This window comes from Alternaria alternata, assembly GCF_001642055.1.
Source record: "Alternaria alternata strain SRC1lrK2f unplaced genomic scaffold CC77scaffold_14, whole genome shotgun sequence".
NCBI classification, from domain to species: domain Eukaryota; kingdom Fungi; phylum Ascomycota; class Dothideomycetes; order Pleosporales; family Pleosporaceae; genus Alternaria; species Alternaria alternata.
In genome coordinates, this window is record NW_017306203.1 from 950,949 (window position 1) to 965,822 (window position 14,874).

A 14,874-nucleotide genomic window follows, 5' to 3' on the forward strand; every position below is an offset into this window, starting at 1 on the left:
ATTCCTTTTTTCTTGTGGCCTTGCTATGGCGGAATGAATGTGTGTGTGGACGCACTTGGTGCTATGAAATTTGCGTAGTTCCCTCGCTCTTTTGAGTCTTCCTTTGGACTAGTACATACATTAAGTTTTGTAGATATGAGTCTTCAGGCTTGCGCCCATCTTAATCTATATAATAACCCGATCCGTTGCAAGCCCAGAATAAAACTTGATAAAAAAAAACATAAAAACATGTATCATGATAGAACCTTCGCAAACGCTTACTTCCATACCTGGACAATATCACTCACCCCTTGTACCCGCTGGAGCCAACATATTGGACCTTCTTTTACACTCTTAGTGTAAGAGCTGTCTTGTAAGAGTTGTTTCTCCTTGTCCGTCCAATCGACAATCTTTTCGGCGGACTTGAAGTCGAGATCGCCTAGTTTCGACTCAATCGCAGTGACGCCCGCTGTGTTGTATGAGATCTTGATGAACATTGAACAGTCTCTCAATGTCATTGCAAGGCGGAGGTTATCATCAAATGTTCCAGTGTCCGCCTGGGGTCGGCAAAGGACGCCGCGAGGATCAAGGGAACTTTGCAGATTGAGGAGGTGTTGTAGTAAAGTAATACCGTCGCCTACTGTAACGTAGTCTAGGAGAGCTTTTGCAATGGCTGATGTGACTACTGGGGCTGGTGGTTTTCCTCCTTCGAATTGTCGCATGACTGTTGTCTGTGACCAAGGTTGCAGCGATGAGGAATTGCCATGGAGCAGCTGGAGTGGACAGATGTAGTTGTCGCGTTTCTTGGGCACAGCTACTTGCATTGCGCAGGTGCGACAGCGGACTGCCTTAGGCGGTGCGTTTGGAGATTGTGCAAGCCACTTTGGCTTCACTTCTAGCGTTATCGATTTCCCTGGTATAGGCGACATGTCGGGCAGGAGTATCCCCCAGCATTTTCGTCGCGACTGCGTGTTTGCAAATGTAAGCTTTTCAACTCGAGTGTAAAGGTGGTCCATGACGTCTGGGAGCAATAGCACGCCCTCATGATCCATCAGGTGTTTGGTAAGGTCCCGGTCTAGTTGAATTTTGTTACGGGCACCTGGTAAGAAGAGTGGGCGGATTGCATGCTCGAACCCGTCAAGTATTTCTAAGGATGAAAGGTGCTTTTGGCCGCCCCTTGGGACTCTGAGGACTGTACCCATCAGGCTTTGGTGGGCTACTGGTGTGGTTACTCCAGACAGCTTGTCCTTGGGGGATACATCGACGAACTGAAATCGTTTGGCGCTGGGACTGAGTTCTGGCCGAATCTTGAATATGACGTTCGCAGCTCCTTTATTGAGATAGTCAAATGCGACCTGTGACCCCGTTGCGGTCGCGGCAGTCGCCTGTAAACAACAGCGAGTCCGGCCGTTCCCTTGCTCTTCTGAGAGACTGCGCATCTCATCCTGGGTGAGCCGTGTTTGGACCATGTTTGTCGGGCTGGCTTGCAGATAGGGCGACTGTTGTTGCTGATAGGGGCATCCTACCAACCGTGCGACACCTGGCCTGACGACTACTGTGGGCGCATGTGAATGGTAGTCACTGCCGGATCTTGTTGTTTGGAATGCGCAAAAATAGTGTTTAGTCTCCAAAGGCGCCCGATAGTGTTTATGGTCTCATGAGTAGGTGTCCTTTGTTGCCAACGTGTTCTGCGGTGGCCCTTCTGCACCCAAAGCTTGCGAATGTGCGAGGCTGCCCGAACAGAATGACGTAAATGCACCGGACGGCGGGGAGATGCAGGAAAACCTGGTGATGTGTCGCGAATGGGTAGGTGTACGGTGAAAAGACGGACGCGACATGTTGCCTAAGTGCCACAATCAGGCTGGCTTTTGTGGCGCTCAGAAGGGCATGTTTGAACAGTGGTACGCTGTCTAAAAAAATGGTCTCACGTAATCTCGCCTCGGCCAATCACGAGCATAACATGCATTTCTCGCGACTTGTGACGCTCTCTAGTTCCTGCTGCCCAAACTACTATCCATTCTCCCGCAACGTCACAGACCACCACTCACCGCACATTGCATACCGCGTTTTCCACTTTCTCGCAATCCGAAAATAGACGCCACAATGCCAGCGCCCTCGCCCCTCCCAACCTGCTTATATAAGATCCTGCCTTCTGCCCCGCCATCACCCCTCCCCGCTCGTCTTCCGCTCTCAGATCTCGACCGCAATGACGGTTACATCCATCTCTCGACATCAGAGCAAGTCCCTGGCACCGCCGACAAGTTCTTCAGCGACGTCTCGGAGCTGTGGCTACTGAAGATCAAGTACGAGGCGCTGGCCGCGGGTACCGATGGCGACGGGCAGGTTCATGCGGACAAGAAGGCTGAACTCAAATGGGAAGAGGTCGGACGAGGTTGCTTTGCACATCTCTACGGGGCAGATCTGGGCAACGGGAACATCGTGAGTGCGCAAAAAGTCGAGAAGAAAGGCAGCTGGGTTGAAAGCTTGAGCTTAGAATGGTGAGCGAGGTTTGCATATTAGAGGTCGACATCTCGTGATGGACACAACGCGAGATTAGGGAACATTTTAGAGTAGGGCATGCGCTCATGGCCGGAGAAAGATGAACTCGAACAACGTACCTTCTGAGTCACTCGCTATCTCTGAAGTTTCCAGCGGCCAAGTTGGAAGGCATTTCTTCACGGTGGGGAGTGTCAACGCACCAGAAAGTGATGATGACCTCTAGGCGATCGCTTCAGACCGTACTCTATGGTTTCAAGCCATCCATACACAACTTCTCGCCAGGATCCCTGAAGATTGATCCGTAGATACATCGACATAGGGCAGATTTAAGCCTAGACACATCAAACATTGCATATCTTGAAGACAACCAGAGATTGATTTTCGCTAAAGACAGAAGGAGGGTATCTATTAAAACGCCCATCTGGACATCAAAGAGGTATGATGACAAGATAAAATACACCCAAAACCACAATAACCCTACATGGGACCTAAACCTGCCCATGGCCAGTAGAAGAAGAAAATCGCTAAAATTGCGCAACAATGGCGCAACAAGAATAAATCCAATAGTATCCGTTTATGCAGTCATTCAATCATCAACAATCCCGTCCCTCATCCACGAAACAATGCACCCTCACCGTACCATCCTCACTACCACTAACAACCCTCTCATCACTCAAGCCCACACAAGTAATAGGGCCTGTGTGGCCTGTCAGCGTCCTCTCATGTTTGCCCGTTCTGGGATCCCAGATCTTGATCGTCTTGTCCTCGGCCCCACTGACCAATCTAAGGGAATCGGCAGCAAGCGACCAGATGCCCTCGACATGGCCGAAGAAGCGGTGGACGCAGCGGCCAGAGGGCACGTGCCAAAGACGGATCGTGCCATCGAGGGAGCCAGTGAGCATGTAGGAGGGTGGTGACGGACGAGAGGGTTCGTCTGGGAAGAAACATGGTTCTTCGGGATGGTTGTAGTTGTGCGAAGAAGAAGACGAGGGTTGGGCGAAAGATTGGGTGGTATCGGAGGCGAGAGAGGCCGTGTCAGAAGTGTCGTTGTTTGCATTTGCGACGAAGTCGTCTTCGTCAATTTCAAAGGCTTGCGGAAGGGGAAGCACTTGTTGAACTTGGCCTACGTGGCCCTCGTATGTCTTGATACAGTGATGGGTGTCGAGATCCCAGAGCTTGACTGTCATGTCGTCGGATGCAGAGAAGAGAGTACGTGAAGGCAGATCAATTTTGACGGCATTGACCCAATCCGTGTGTCCCATTAGTGTGGTGCGCTTCATATTGCTAAAGTCGTGTACCACGATGGTATTATCAGAAGATCCAGATGCCAGGAGCTTGTCCGCCATATGCAGGCCAATTACACCATTGGTATGGCTAGTCAAGGTTTTGATTTCTTTGCCCGTCCGCCAATTCCAAATCTTGATTGTATTATCCAAGCTTCCGGTGATGAGTTTGCTGTCTTCAAACTGCAGGCACCGGATACCTTGGGTATGGCCGGTAAGTGTGCGTATTTCTTGGCCCGTCTTGATATCCCAGACTTTGACTGTGGCATCGTAAGAGCCCGTGATGAGAACCTCGTCATCGAACTGCAGGCACATGACGCCGTTGGTGTGGCCTCTGAAGGTGCGCGTTGAATAGCGTCCGTACTTCCAGTTGCTACCAACCTTGTATCGATCCTTGTAGACATCTTTCCACGGTCGTTTCTTGGGATGGTCAAAGTAGGTTGTGACTTGGTCTTGGTTTGCTTGGTTGCTGGTGCATGCTCGCTTGTTGGACGCCTCTGGTGAGGAGTCGTCTTCTGGTACAGAGCGCTTAGCACCAACATTGGCGCCAGAGTCTTGTGACAATCGATGAGCAAGTATGGCATGCGATTGGGAGGTTTCTGGTTGCGGGGTGATATTGGGCGACCACTCGTTGAGACCCCGTCCAGATGCGCGTAGTTGTATCCGTCTCTTCTCGTGCCGCAGACGACGTTGGTCGAGCAGCGGGAGCCCCCAGCCGCACTTTGTGCATTTCCTGTCAATGTGTTGCTCGCACATCTTGTGCCAAACGACGTCGTCATCTGCCAGTTGTCTCCACCTTCGGTTGACTTGCGAGGCCTTGCAGAGCGAGGTTGTGTCGAGGTAGCAGAGGATCTTGAAGCCCAGCTCGGTGGGGAGCGCGCCGAGGAAGTCGATCTTGATGAGATTGCGGACGGACGAGGATATGAAGGAGAGCTGAGGGAAACAGCACTGAGCGAGGATACCTTGCAGCATGAGGTTGCGATGGCGAGACGGGGCAGCGGAGAAGAGCGACCAGACATTGGCAATGCTCTGCTGGTCAGCCTGGGATTCCCTGCCGAGTTGCTCTTGTAGTTGCTCCATGGACGGCTCGTCTGCTTGTCGTCGACACAATAGATCGGGACGATGGCGGTAGCAGAACTTGGTGTTGGCAGTGGGCGGGCGCTCGTCTTGACCTGGGCTGTTGGCCCCGAGCGGATTGTACTGCTGAGGGATATGTTGTGCGAGATATGGCGTGATCATCTTCTCCATTTTCTTAGACTTGTTGGCCTGGGCTTCTTCAGCGTCGTCTGTACCGCCGTGCAAGTGTCTGGTCCGCTCCGAGAGCCCCTCGTGGTCGTGGCCCTGCATTAGAGCAGCGTGCGGGTCGGTGGATGTGGCGGCGGTGAAGTCGTCAGGCGAAGGGATGCGAGCGCGCCATGAGAGCCGCCTTTGCTTTGGGGTCGTGGTGGTGGTGGTCATGGTGGCGTGGGCGGTATGCGAGGCCATGTTCAATTCATGTGTCGCAGCGGCGGGCGTTGTCGAGATTCCGGGCCAATATCGCGTGCGAGCCCCAACTGTCTGGTTGTACCGGCGAATGCGGCGAAGCGAGTGTGACGGCGACTCGACAAAAGGTTGCGCAAGAATCCGTTAGGCGGAGGCGATGGTGGGCGCAAGAATAGGTTGAATGGCGCAATGCCAGCCCTTGATAGCATCTTCAGCACGCAATGCCAATGTCTCCGCAGTGGTGGACCCTGCTCCCTGTTCCTAATGCAGCCCTAGCCCCCGCCAAGCCCCTCCCGGAAGCACGATCCTAGCCCGCAGCTGTCATGCTTCACGTACCCCAGCCTTTTGCATCCTTCCCTCCACCACGACTCCACCGGCACTACGGCCACTATGCTTGACATAAGCCCTCGTCGTCGCCAACATCATGGCCTCTCCACCCTCTCCTGCATCTCCCACCAGCAGTGGCGCTGCCTCTAGAACGTCTTTGGACCAGGACCAGACCCAGTCCCTCACTCTCGAGCATCTCGTCAACCACTTCGTCGCCGCCAAACGCGCACTCAACACCCAGACGGTACTATGGCGAGCCACCGAAATCGTAAACACGGCACGTGACCTCTTGGAAGAGAACGCGGTCGTCGCTGCGAAGAACACATCCATACGCAACATAGTGGAGCAGCAGGTGGATGCTCTGGAAGCCGTCCGCCGCGGCATAGACGTGGTTGAGGCTGAGGTGCAGGCCGAGTACAAGCAGCTGCTCCACGACGTCGACACGTCCTTTGCCGGTCTCAACTCTACCCTCGCTGTACTCCGCGAAACACCCATCGAAGCCGCCTTGCAGCCTCAGGGCACTCCGCAGAAGCATCTCTACGACTTCATCGACAGCGCCGCTGTCTCCAACCTCCAGACCGCACTGCGCGCCTGCATAGACCGCTATACCGACGCCCATGCCGCCCTCGATGAGAGCTGTCGTGACTTTGATACAAGCCTCGACAACATCTACTCTTCCATCGAGAACGTGCCCACAACACCCGCAACCACGTCTACTCCGAGTCCTATACCAAGCCTATACCACAACCTCGAGGGCCACGCAAAGGAAGCTGCCCAGGCATTCCAGTCGCTTGTACAACACTACGATCTATGCATAACAGCCTTGCGTCATACAGAAGGAGGTTCCGCCGCTGCTACACAAGCTACAGGAGATGCGCCAGTCCACTCCGGGGATAATGGTGCCGCACCGCCTGAGCCCATGAGCGAAGAAGAGCGCCGCGACATGCTAAACGTTTTGCAAAAGGACGCGCAGGAAGTGGAAGACGTCGTCAACGAGATCCAGGAACGAGGCTCTGAAATGACCTTCCTCCTCGGCCAGATCGAGAACCACATCCGCCACGTCCGCAGCGAATCCTCAGCTCTCTCAAGCATACTCGAGATGGTGTCGCAAGTTACTGGCCAAGTCAAGGGTCATATCGTTACCTCACGCTCTTTCTATGCTTCGTGGCTGCAAGACACGCGGCCCAGCCTAATCAGCGGCATCGAAGATTGGGAGAATCAGCGCGACTTCTACGAGCGCTTCGATCTTGCCTATGCCGAGCTCCTCGTTGAGATCTCGTCACGCCGACGACGGCACGAAAAGGCGAAACGGAAAGCCGAAGAAGCGCAAAAGGAGCTGGATAGACTGCGGCTTGAAGATGAGCGCGCAAGGGAGCAGTTTACCTTGGCTCAGGGCGACTACTTACCCTTAGACATCTGGCCGGGTCTGAAAGATCCACCGCGCCAGTACCAAGTCACAGTCGTGCCAACTTCTGTAGAGGAAGAGCATGAGGACGAAGCCCAAGAGATGGATGGTGTACGGAGTATACCACAGCTAGGCAGAACTGTCGTTGAGAGGGCTCTCACGCGGGTCAAACGGCGAATGTAGTTGGTTGGTGTTATATAGATATATGTCATGTACGTCCTACTCCGGCTTCCGTCCGTGTATAAAGTAGAATGGAATATACATGTGTACATCCCTTCTCCTGATATCCGCAACCACTTTGGCAATCATAACCCGGCACTCGGATTCAGTCCAGCCCATGACCTTGCCCAAGAGGCCGAATGTGTAGGGTTCTATGCCCATAGACATGTGCTCGCGTTGGTAGCGGCCGATCTCCTTGAACTTCGCGTCCTTGGCCCAGGGTCCAATAGGGACCTACATACCTTGTTAGCATACTGTGCAGATTGGTTTAGCTTGCATGTATACATACCTTGATAAGCTTTTCGTGTACGTCGACGAACCCCGCATCCGTCATCCTCTGCTTCAGGGTATGCCCTGCGCGGATGTCCCTGCCGAACTTTTTAGCGGCATCGAGACACAGGTCCTGCCACTTCAACATGTCGACTGCCAAGTCTATAGTCCCGTCGTCGCATTCACACAGCGCGAGCGGTTCCTGAAATTCTACATAACCGCCGGGCTTGGTGTGTGTAAACGTCTGCTGGACGAGCTTGTCCCAATCGGCGATGCTACCAGACATGGTACGGCAGTGGATAAAGTCAAAGGCCTCGTCGGGACTGTAGACCCATTCGGATTCGGCATCGTCAATGTAAAACTTGACGTTGGGCGGTACCCATGTCGGCTGGATGGGACTGAGATCGGTGCCTATGACCTGAGCGCCTGGGTGCTCGTCGGCAAAGTCTATGGCCCAAATGCCAGTGCCGGTACCAATGTCAAGGACACGCTGGGGAGCGGGTGGAATAGGCGCATCGTAGAGTTTGCCGCCTAGGATAAGCAGAAATATGTGGTGTAGCAAGTCGAGGCGATCCTGCTCCTGTTCGTCGTTCGGTAGGATGTAAGCACCCGAGCGATAGCCGTGGTAGCGTCGCCCATTGGAGTATTCGTAATTCAGAATTGTCGACGCAATAGACGTTGATGCCGTCGACTCGCTGCCGAACGCCGAGTCGCTGTCACTATTACTCGCCGTATCAACATCGAGATGCAGTACGGATTCCAGGTTTCCCTGAGGAGCTGTTTCGTCGGGTGGGGCGGCCGACATGCTGTGTTCTTTTCCAAGAGCTCTCATGCGCTCGCGGGGTCAGGCCAACCCTTATATCTTCCACCTCTCTACATTCGTCGCGGCAAGGCCGTGAGTTCCAAAATGCCGGGTCTTCACACACCCACTCTATGCCATAACCAGTGTGGAAGTGATCACTTGCCTTAGCGACATGTAGGATCTCAATCTAGTCAAAAGAGCGCTTTGCCGCGTGTTCATTTCTTTTTCGCTCTGACAGCCAGCCATCATGTCTCTACCCGTCCTGTGCGTTCTGGCGTACTTTGGGTTTCTCGTCGCACGTGTCTTTTACCGCCTATATTTCCACCCACTATCGCGCTTTCCTGGACCGAAGATAGCGGCTGTTTCAAGCTGGTACGAGGCCTATTACGAGATAGTGTTGAAAGGGCAGTACTCTAGACAGATTTCCAAGCTACACGACGAGTATGGACCTATCGTACGAGTGACGCCTGATGAGTTACACATACGAGATCCTTCTTTTTACGAACAAGTCTACGCCAAGAACCTCCATCTTGACAAGGAAGGATGGGACAAAAGGTTTGGCTGTGCGGGCGGCCTGCTTCCCACTGTCAATGCCGAGCAACACAAGCGACGCCGTGCAGCCGTGGCTCATATGTATGACCTTTGCACTGCGACGTCAGATACCAAAAAGACTAACACCTACCATCAGGTTCTCACGTCGCTCAATTCTTGACTTCATTCACATCATTTATCGCCATGTCGACACTCTTTCTGTGCGGATGCAAGAGTTTGAGGGTTCTGCAGAGCCGCTCAATCTTTCTCATGCCTTTCCCGCCCTGACCGGCGACATCATCATGGACTACTTCTTCGGCTTCAACTACAATCAACTCAAACACCCCAACTTTGAGTCCTTTCATGACGCTTTCATCAAGATTGGCGGCGTAGGACACGTCGCTACACAATTTCCCATGATACTTCCGGTAGGATATATCTATGGATCAGAATTTAGTCAAACGACACAGAAAGCTGATTGTTGTTCTAGGTCATGAATAGTATTCCTGATCGAATCACCGCTTGGCTCCAGCCAGCAGCAAAGTCAATACTCAAGTTTAAGCAGGTACGTAACAGCCACTCCTCTCCCCATCTCCTTCGTACCGTGTTATATCAGCCTAACATGGAAGATAGGATAACTGGCATCTCATTGCGCGAACTCTCGAAGGCGAAGAAATAAAATCCAACGACGCAAAGAAAACTATATTCCAGGAGATCCTCAGCTCCAAGCTCCCAGCTTCAGATAAAACACACAAACGTCTTGCAGATGAGGCGCAAATCATCATCGGTGGCGGCGTCGAAACAACCGCCTTCTCGCTTTCCACAGCAGCTTTCCACATCATCAACACCCCACGTATCTACGAGCGCTTGCATAGAGAGCTCGTCGAAGCCTTCCCCAACCGAGATGTACTGGAACTGGGTCCGCTAGAGAAGATGCCCTATTTCAAAGCCATCATCATGGAGACAGCGCGAATGTCGTACGGACTAAGTGCAAGGAATCCTAGGACACACAAGACACCCTTGAAGTATGGACAGTGGGTAATCCCCGCAAATACCTGCATCGTAAGTAATTTACCTCCACTTGATGATCCACTTCCACTTCTGCTGCTGACTAGCATGCCACAAAGTCCATGACTATTCCTGACGTCTCGCACGATGAAACGATTTTCCCTTCTTCTCACGAATTCATCCCGGAGCGCTGGCTCGATGATCCCAAGACACCCGAGGGTATTCCTTTGGAGCGCTTCATGGTCTCGTTCGGGAGAGGAACCAGATCTTGTTTGGGCATCAACTTGGCTTACATCGAATTGTACCTCACGTTGGGCATGATGTTCAGGCGATACAAGTTTGAGCTACATGAGAGCGATGTCGAGGATGTTACACTGGCGCATGACTTCTTCATTCCCGTGGCAAAGCTGGACAGCAAAGGGTTGAGGGTTTTGGTCAAGAGAACGGGAGACTGAAGTGTTGATTGGTGCTTATGGGTTGAATTGCGTCCCAAATTTTTGCTATTTGGAGCGGCAACAAGGTTTGATGATATATACCATCATTTGAACCTTGAGAATACCTTGCATTCCTGCCATATGCCGTGAGGAACATGAGATGCTTACATAGATTCTACTCTAATCACATCAACAATCCACCGCCATCCGTTCTCACCATAAATCCATCGGCGTTGTAGTCTCTCAGCAATCCCAAGTACGTCTCCGCTACATCTTCCGGTCTTCCAACCCTCCCCGTCGCCATCTTCCCCTCCATAGCTTTCATAATTGCCTTCTTCTGCTCCTCCGGATAATGATCCCAAAGTTCTGTCTCCACCGCTCCAGGATTAACACCATTGACACGGATAGGCTTCATATCGAGAGCCAGACCGCGCACCATGGAGTGCCCACCCCCAGCGTACGAACCGACGACACTCCAGTTGGGAATCGGCTTCTCGGACACGGCGCCCGTTGTGATGATGTAGGAGGATTTGTAGGACTGGACAAGGTAGTTGGGGAGGTGTTTTCCCAGGAGGAGAGGGGCGAAGAAACGGAGTTGGCCTGCGGCTACGATTTTCGACATTGTCATATCGCTCAAGTTCATCTCTGCCAGCTTATCTCCTGCGGTGTAGACGACGTGGTCGAGTTTTCCCTCTGGCATGCTGCCTACTGTCTTATCCAAAAGCGTCTTCAGTTCTTGTTCCAGCGTGTCTGGTTTTCCCAGGTCAACGGTAAGACCCCAGATGCGGGGATTGCTGGAGTCGGCTGCTGATGGGTAGGCATCCTTGAGTTTGGACACAGCATTGTCCACACGTGACTTATTTGACGAACTGATAGTCACTAACGCTCCGTTTTCGAGGCATGCTTCTGCTACACTGTAGCCGAGGCCTGACGTTCCGCCAATCACTAGGATGCGTGATTTCTCTAGTTTGTTGGTGTAGCGCTTTTGGTCCGTCATGGTTCTGTCTTGATGTGTGTAGGGGGATATGAGCTGAATAGGTGGTATGTTTTGGGTGCTTCCTGTTGAGCAGGCAACTTGTCCCGAGATCTTTGTTTTGTTGGTTGTAGTGGAGGCTGATATAAACCGAGTGTTGTGTTATATTGCTGTTCACATTAGCAGCACAGAGGGCGGTTCATGTATATATAGCTATGCACAGCTATTTGCACGTCGGCGTCACAGCACGGCACTTGCATCATTGTACCAAAAGGTAGTCGATGTCCTTATCTCCGGCCAGTGCGGACTTTGTTTATTACAAACGGTGACGTTAGTGGAGGAATAGCGGGTGGAGAAAACACGCTATGTGTTAGAGCCTATTTCACCGCCCCACGTAATTGGAGAAAACGGCTTTGGATCTTGACGTTTCCCTGCATGGAAATAAACGGATATAGATCGTTACTTTTATTCGGGTACAGCCGTCATGCATTACAAATTGATAGGTGCAGAGTTTGACTTGACACGATTGTATTTTTCTACTTGCGCCATCTCAGGTACGAGTAGTCTCAATCAGAGACGTGCAGTAGGGCCGCGCTGATGGCGGCAACTACTAGGCTAGCGCTGTTAAGCAGCGTCGGACCTCGGGGCGTGTATGTGTATTTAAGTCTTCTGGAGACTTGGATGCGCTCAAAGCTTATTCTCTTCAGAGGGCCGTGTTTTGGTAGTCGATCACATTGTCCACATGGTGTTGATCTGCTTTCGCTTGACCTAGAGAGATTGTCAGTACGCTTTGTAATGCATAAGTACGCTGAAAGGTGAGAATTGTATGAACTTACCAAAGGCGCGACAAACAAGACTCCAACAAACAATCCAACAACAGTAAGAAGCATGGAAATCTTGTTAAAGCCCTTGCCCAAGATATCAAAGGCAAAACTGGGTGCAACTCGTGTACCGAAGATGTCCAAGCCATAGGCAAAGACCAGACTAGTGCTTTCAATTCCGCTCTCGCTCGTGATGATGTTCTCGATACCCAGAACCTCGTACTTGTGGGTAAGGTGCCATTTCGGGTCGAAGTTGATGACAGGTGTATACTTGACGAGGCCTTCAGAAGCTTCTTGCGCAGTGGGGTCACGGCCGACTGGTCGGCGAGGATCAATGACCGTCCGTGGAATACCAATAATAGCGTTGACTGCAGGTACAGTCACAAGGAGTTCGCGACTGGTGATACCCTGTCTGGTTTGCGTAACACTCATGTGTGTAATCTCTGTTGGTACCTGATAACTCTGAGATATCACATAAGGCTTCGCGGCATCTCCGTTCGAGCCAGAGGGTTGCACAGTAGAAGAGTTAGATGTAGCGCCCAATGGTCCTCTGTCGTCAGGGAGAGGAGATTCGTAAAGATCAGAAACGACAAGCTGGTAGCCGCGAGATGAAGCACCAGATGCAGCATCGATAGTCAGCGCGTACGCAAACCAATTCTCTGAGACGGTCGCCGGAATGGGTCTTGTGGTATCAACATCGTTGTGTGACATAGTGTGTAGTACTTGTCCGGATGCAGAGTCAATCAAGTAAATGGAAGCGGACCGCGCAGATTCAACGACTGCCGTAACTAGGACAAGGTTGGGGTTCAGGTACTTGTATAGTACCCTCCTGTCTCCTAGCACTTTGCCAATAGACGCAACGGGATCCTTGACTGGTCGGGCGACGTAGCCAGCGATCTTCTCTCCAACAGGTGGCGTGAAACTCCACACTGGTTCGGAACCAGGCTTACTTTCCAGATAGCCTTTCAGAGTACCGTCAACCAAGGTAAAAGAAACAAGCTCTTGTCCCTTGGCAGCAAGGGGAGCCTCAACCTTGATCTTGTCGGGAGAAATAAGGCCACCAGTCGTCGAATTGATGAAAAGCGAGCCCTGGAAGCTGGCATCCCTTACTTCAACGTAGCCACTGTGTGCCTTCAGAGTCGGATTTTGGAAGCTTGTATCAGGCGCAAACTGGCCAAGGTCCATGTTCCACATGACCTTGCCCCGCGATCCAACATCGAGGGCAGCGATGCGACCCGTCTTGGTGGCGACGACAACCAGTTTGTGGAAGCCAAAGGTATCTTGTTGTATATCGTCGACTGTGGTTTCCTTGGGCTTGCCAACCACACTACCCAAGATGCGCTGGGGAATATTCTGCGCCCATTCTGGGAAGTACTTCAGATCCTCAATATGCCTCTGCACACGGTGGATGTAAGCGGAGACGAGGTTACGGTGGCTCTCATCGGCAAGTGCTTGTGCCAAGGCCTCCTCCTCAGGAAGGCCGGCCCAGACTGCAGAGACAGTGCCCGACAAAAACTCGGGCCGGGTCCAGGCGATTTCATCGTTTCGCAGGAGTGCCCACTGTCCGTTGGAGTACAGGACAGCGGACCGTACAGCGCTAGCGACGCCAGACTTCAGGACAACCTCAGACTGACCATGCACAGGGTAGGCGCCCGCAAGTACCGGAGAGCCCCTGACATTCCAGCGACCTAATACGCCATGCGAGACAGAAGAGAAGACAGTGACTTCGTCTTCGGTAAGCCTGGTGAAGTAGACGTTGGCGTCGGATGTGCTTGTAACAAATGTTCCCTTCGTCTTAAGCTCTGGGAGGCTGTAGGCTTTGGAGATGGTTTGCTTGTTGAGGTCGACGTGGTAGACTTCGGCGGAATGACCGACGGCGGTTTGGTACTCGACGAGGAAATGGGCGAGCGAGTTGATGTGGTTGGGAGCATGCAGGACGATGCTCTCTACCACTTCGTCGCCTGGCGTGTTGAAGGTCGACACAGCCTTGGAGCCGATGATGTTCACTTTCAGCACCTTGTTCGCCTTGTCGGTCCACGCCAGTAGTGGGGCAGCTGTGTTGGCTCCAGCGAACAGGATGCGGTCGCGCGAGGATATCTCAGTGTCGGAGTTGAGGGTGTATTGGTCAAGCTTCTTGCCGGTAATGGGGTTGAGGGATGTGACCCGGAGCTTGGAGCCTCCGAGCAGGGGCGTGTGGAGGGCGATGTAGTAGATGGTGGTGGGTGAGGTCGAGATCTGGAAGGGCGTATCTCCGCTGTGAACAAGTCAGCGTTTGCTACATGTCGATGTTTTGGCATAGCTACCTGGTATCCTCAAAGGTCCATTTGGCGCGACCAGTCTTGCCGTCGAGCCTCTTGACACTGCTGCTGCCGTCGGTAGTAAGGACAATGGCGTCTTTGGCCGCGCTGATGGTCATGCCATCTTCCTGCTCCAGTATCTCGAGATCCTCGACTGCGGCGCCCTCGACGCTAGTCTCCCACACGAATCGGCCATCCGAAGCACTCCATGCCGTTACGCGGTTTCCAACAGCGCTGATGACGGTATCCTGCTCGTTTCCGGAGCGCAGGTGTCCTTTTTGGCCGGGCTGCGAGGCCAAGTGTTGGCGCCAGACCAATGCGCCATCCTTGGGGTTGATGGCGCCGATGGTCTGGTTCTGCGAGATGGAATACAGCAGGGACGCCTTGGAGCCGGCATAGGGCTTCTGGAAGAAGGTGGCCTCTGGTGCAGGAAGGCCTAGCAGCGCATAGTGGAAATCAATGTGATAAGCGTCGTCCTCGAAAATGGCAGCTGCCGGAGCGAGACATGCTGCAAGGGCAATGGCCGCATGGAAACGCATGGTCG

General features: G+C 52.7%; 8 protein-coding genes across 8 annotated transcripts; 3 read left to right on the forward strand and 5 right to left on the reverse strand.

Annotated features, from left to right (window-relative positions):
* Positions 1-5: 5 nt before the first annotated feature.
* CC77DRAFT_1021963 (hypothetical protein) lies at positions 6-1,860 on the reverse strand. The gene has a single exon (XM_018525369.1). It carries the CDS (start codon positions 1,446-1,448, stop codon positions 258-260), a length of 1,191 nt encoding a protein of 396 aa, XP_018384564.1. The 5' UTR covers positions 1,449-1,860; the 3' UTR covers positions 6-257.
* Positions 1,861-1,940: 80 nt separating this feature from the next.
* On the forward strand, positions 1,941-2,776 carry CC77DRAFT_188319 (hypothetical protein). The gene has a single exon (XM_018530532.1). It carries the CDS (start codon positions 2,083-2,085, stop codon positions 2,479-2,481), a length of 399 nt encoding a protein of 132 aa, XP_018384565.1. The 5' UTR covers positions 1,941-2,082; the 3' UTR covers positions 2,482-2,776.
* Positions 2,777-3,071: 295 nt separating this feature from the next.
* Positions 3,072-5,108, reverse strand: CC77DRAFT_939444 (F-box/WD repeat-containing protein pof1; the record flags this gene model as incomplete). The annotated part of the gene is made up of 1 exon (XM_018534674.1): positions 3,072-5,108. One exon carries the CDS (start codon positions 5,106-5,108, stop codon positions 3,072-3,074), a length of 2,037 nt encoding a protein of 678 aa, XP_018384566.1.
* A 419-nt stretch (positions 5,109-5,527) lies between these two features.
* On the forward strand, positions 5,528-7,407 carry CC77DRAFT_1021966 (hypothetical protein). Its single transcript, XM_018525370.1, has one exon. The coding sequence runs from the start codon at positions 5,668-5,670 to the stop codon at positions 7,156-7,158; it is 1,491 nt and encodes a 496-aa protein (XP_018384567.1). The 5' UTR covers positions 5,528-5,667; the 3' UTR covers positions 7,159-7,407.
* CC77DRAFT_188609 (methyltransferase) lies at positions 7,089-8,516 on the reverse strand. Its single transcript, XM_018530533.1, has 2 exons — positions 7,484-8,516; positions 7,089-7,428 (listed from the first exon to the last, which is right to left on the reverse strand). Exons 1-2 carry the CDS (start codon positions 8,294-8,296, stop codon positions 7,195-7,197), a joined length of 1,047 nt encoding a protein of 348 aa, XP_018384568.1. The 5' UTR covers positions 8,297-8,516; the 3' UTR covers positions 7,089-7,194.
* Positions 8,343-10,482, forward strand: CC77DRAFT_1041808 (cytochrome P450). Its single transcript, XM_018527246.1, has 5 exons — positions 8,343-8,899; positions 8,955-9,225; positions 9,288-9,362; positions 9,431-9,859; positions 9,925-10,482. Exons 1-5 carry the CDS (start codon positions 8,514-8,516, stop codon positions 10,258-10,260), a joined length of 1,497 nt encoding a protein of 498 aa, XP_018384569.1. The 5' UTR covers positions 8,343-8,513; the 3' UTR covers positions 10,261-10,482.
* On the reverse strand, positions 10,424-11,236 carry CC77DRAFT_1096349 (NAD(P)-binding protein; the record flags this gene model as incomplete). The annotated part of the gene is made up of 1 exon (XM_018529838.1): positions 10,424-11,236. One exon carries the CDS (start codon positions 11,234-11,236, stop codon positions 10,424-10,426), a length of 813 nt encoding a protein of 270 aa, XP_018384570.1.
* Positions 11,237-11,941: 705 nt separating this feature from the next.
* CC77DRAFT_1010357 (DUF1620-domain-containing protein) lies at positions 11,942-14,869 on the reverse strand (the record flags this gene model as incomplete). Its single annotated transcript, XM_018523642.1, has 3 exons — positions 11,942-11,980; positions 12,049-14,287; positions 14,337-14,869. The coding sequence occupies 3 exons, from the start codon at positions 14,867-14,869 to the stop codon at positions 11,942-11,944; spliced, it is 2,811 nt and encodes a 936-aa protein (XP_018384571.1).
* Positions 14,870-14,874: the final 5 nt, after the last annotated feature.